The sequence below is a fragment of the Taurulus bubalis genome (assembly GCF_910589615.1).
Source record: "Taurulus bubalis genome assembly, chromosome: 10".
In the NCBI taxonomy this organism is placed as follows: domain Eukaryota; kingdom Metazoa; phylum Chordata; class Actinopteri; order Perciformes; family Cottidae; genus Taurulus; species Taurulus bubalis.
This window is the reverse complement of record NC_136598.1, coordinates 5,945,601-5,949,185: the sequence shown is the minus strand read 5'-3', so window position 1 is coordinate 5,949,185 and position 3,585 is coordinate 5,945,601. Positions and strand designations below refer to the sequence as shown.

General features: G+C 42.3%; 1 protein-coding gene across 1 annotated transcript; it reads left to right on the top strand.

Annotated features, from left to right (window-relative positions):
* Positions 1 to 228: 228 nt before the first annotated feature.
* LOC306742102 (delta-aminolevulinic acid dehydratase-like) lies at positions 229 to 2,170 on the top strand (the record flags this gene model as incomplete). The annotated part of the gene is made up of 7 exons (XM_079224442.1): positions 229 to 347; positions 565 to 615; positions 714 to 810; positions 1,058 to 1,132; positions 1,341 to 1,427; positions 1,583 to 1,712; positions 1,993 to 2,170. 7 exons carry the CDS (start codon positions 229 to 231, stop codon positions 2,049 to 2,051), a joined length of 618 nt encoding a protein of 205 aa, XP_079080568.1. The 3' UTR covers positions 2,052 to 2,170.
* Between the last annotated feature and the right edge of the window lie 1,415 nt (positions 2,171 to 3,585).

Genomic DNA, 3,585 nt, shown 5'->3' with positions numbered 1-3,585 from the left:
GAAGTTGTAGTTTGCCATTTTCTGCTGCCACATGTATGATTATTAGGTTGAAAGGTTCACAAGCCAAGCTGCTGTTTGGAGAAGCAGCCTCACGCATGCCTGCTCAGTTTGAATGTTGACTGAGCCGAGATGAAGCGTGTGAGAATGGTATTGGGAGTAACAGGACCTGGCCTCCCTGTGTTACCTCCTGTGTGTTGTTACTAATGGTCTCTCTGTCTCAGGGTAAAGATGCCGACACCAGCAGAGTCCATCCTCCACAGCGGCTATTTCCATCCAACACTCCGATACTGGCAGACCTGCGTCGCCGACCTTAGGCCTGACAGTCTCATCTATCCGATCTTCATCACGTAAATGAAATCCATCACGTTTTTCTGACAAATATTTCCAAATGACATAAAAAAGGCATAAAAACAAATGTACAGGAGGTTTTGGTGGATGAGGTCAGGGGTCAACAACCATGGATTGTGTGTTCACCACAAGGAATTGGACACAACACTATTTTTTTAATGTGAAACTTAAATGGACTAGATGTCAACGTTGGTTCTTTGTCACTCGCGCCTACAGAGACAGTGCAGATGCCGTGGAGCCTATTGGCAGCCTGCCGGGACAGGCCAGGTAAGAGCAACGAAGATCGTTTTCATTGCGATTTCAGACATTTCCTGAAAGGCCCCTTTGTGTTTTAGTGCAACGTCCCTATGTTTCCCCGTCCATAGATACGGGGTGAACAAGGTGGAGGGAATGTTGCGGCCGCTTGTGGGGAACGGCTTGAAATGTGTGCTGATTGTTGGTGTGCCTGCAAGAATAGAAAAGGTATGTAAAAATAAAAGGTGGGGGGGAAATACTGCAATGTGTTTTTGTGCCTTGTTTGCAGTTCAACAGTTGTGTAAAAGTAGTTAAATTAAACAGTAATAGGAATGTCTTCCTGCAGTCTTGTGTTTGCCAATATTATTGCCAAAATCAATCTTTTTCAATTTTTTGCTTATTTTTTCAGTGTATTTGATGACAACCTACCCTCTGTTTTTTGTTTTTTACTTAAAGGGCAGCATGAAAAGTTGAGACAGTTGATGACATGATGGATGGAAGAGTCGGAGCCATAAAACATGTCCTGTTATCTAATGGTATGGGGAACAAGGTAATGGACCTAAAATCCCCGCAGTTTGAAGAAAGAAACACGTAGAACCTTTCAAATCCAGCATACCTCAATGGAAGTGGTCATGGTCCTACAAAAGCTCAAGAGAAGACGTAAATCCTTAAAAACAGCCCTGAATAAAAAAAAATGTGCATTTGACTATTTCCTGTCATGGATTAATCCACATTTAGTTGGTTCTGTTTTGCTGCAGGAGCGAGACGTGAGGGAAGGAGCTGACATGCTGATGGTGAAACCGGGTCTGCCGTATCTGGACATCGTGAGAGAAGTCAAAGACAAGGTCTGTAACCAAACCGGTTGTGGGGTCAGCGAAGAACAATGTCGGTGTTCAGCATCTAGGGGAAAACGCAGAGGACATTCCCATCATTTTAGAATTATTGTGTCTTTTTGGAGGAAGTTTGCACGGTGGTTTTCCCTTGCTCTAACTCTCCTCAGTTCCCAAATCACCCCCTGGCGGTGTTCAACGTGTCGGGGGAGTTCGCCATGATGTGGCATGGAGCGCAGGCCGGAGCGTTCGACCTGCGGGCCGCTGTGATGGAAGCCATGACCGCCTTCCGCAGAGCAGGTGAGAGGAACAAAGCCTCTCCTTGAAGGCATTCATGGTGCCACACAGCGTTTAGCATGGAAAAATGACGCAAGTAGTTGCAGTATGGGGAGAACGGAAGAAGGAGAATGGATGATTAGTGTATCCCTGCTCACACACACAGTATTTGTTCATTGTTTTCTTACTTAGGGTCAGGGTACACGGTATTTAAAAAGTGCATTACATTTTATTTTTCATGTTACTGTAAATAGTTGTCAACATAAAACTATTGTTTTTTTTTTCTCCATGCTTTGTGATGCAGGTGCTGACATCATCATCACCTATTACACACCTCAGCTGCTCAGCTGGCTGAAGGAGTGAAGGATGGCGAACCCAGAGACGGGCCGACTCCTTTTTAAATAAGAACAAACCCGCGTGCTGGCAAAGAAAACATGCAACCTGTTTTAATTGTTGACCTTTTCCTATTCCGCTTTGTGATAATCCACATATCAATACGTTTATCTATTCAGCAGTTTAGTTGTGTTTCTGTTTGAAGGGCTACTATGGAGCCTCACATGAGAATGTAGAAGTTGACAATCTTGTCAGTGTTTCTCATCAGGGAAATGTCTCCTGTGTGTCATTGGGATCAGCAATGCATGAACGCAGTCATCTCTCCTAACTAATGGGAGAGATTTTTTGCACTTCCTGTCTGTTATGCAGCATCACAAACGGCAGTTCTAGTGGCCTGAAAGTCATTTCGTCCGAGTTCTTGATCTTCCTCTTGTTCTTTAAGTGTGAGAGGAAATGTAGAAGCTTTGCTGCTGTGCATGTCTAGGACTGATTAGATTACACAAAGTAAAATGGAAACAGTATTTCCAATTTCATTCTGCTCTTTTTTTGTCCACCTAAATATGTATCGATATATAAATCGTATTGAATCTGTAAGAGTGGATATTTTGTAATGCACAGTAAATATGGGTGGGAAATATTCTATGATTTAAAGTGTGTTGTTTTGGACACACTTGTTTTATAGTAAGAGTATTAATGTGTACTACAAATTAAAATTCATTGCTATTTAGACACACGGTAATGTTATAACGTTGTTTATTTAAATACACTTGTCCATATACTTAATTCAAATGTACTTGAAATATGACTCAGTTCTTCCAGGTATGGTATCTACATATTTTGAGAATATATGATGAACACGTATGGATGCGCGCGCGCACGTCAGTGAATGCCATGGAAACCGGATCAAATAAGGGCCGCGGCCGTTTTTATTCTTCCCTTTGCACTTTGGACTGAAAACCTCCTGTGGACCCAAACATGTAAAGAAAACTCTTTGACTTTTGAACTGCTTGAGACAATTTTCTGGAAACAAAACTTGTTGGTTAACAGAACTACTAGATCAGTACTGTCGTGAGACCCTGAAAAAGGAAATCGAGAAAGAGTCCCTACTGAAGGGACACGCGCTTCAAAACCAAAAGCATCACTCATGTTGCAGCTGGTAATATAGGGCTGTTTTTGAATTACTCAGTATGCCGCTGGGTAGCTTAATATATCCTATTACATTATCATTTATGGTATGATTTATATATTTGTATTACCTGCAAATAACTAGTAACTAAATCCGTCAAATTAAATTCAGAGGAGTAAGGTTTGACTTCCTAAATGGGAGAGTTGAATTATAAAGTAGCAGAAAATGGAAATACTCAAGTATACAATTGTAGTTCAGGACAGTAGCCGATGTGCTTAGTCACATTCCACCACTGCTAAACAAAAGTACTAGTGTTGCTGAGCACCAGAGGCCCTTTAGAAAATCTCTCATTTTGCGGCCCTCAGCAGCATTGTGTCGGTGTCGGCTCCCAGTGCAGCACTGGGGCAAAGCTCTGCTCTTTGCCGGAGGAGTAGACGT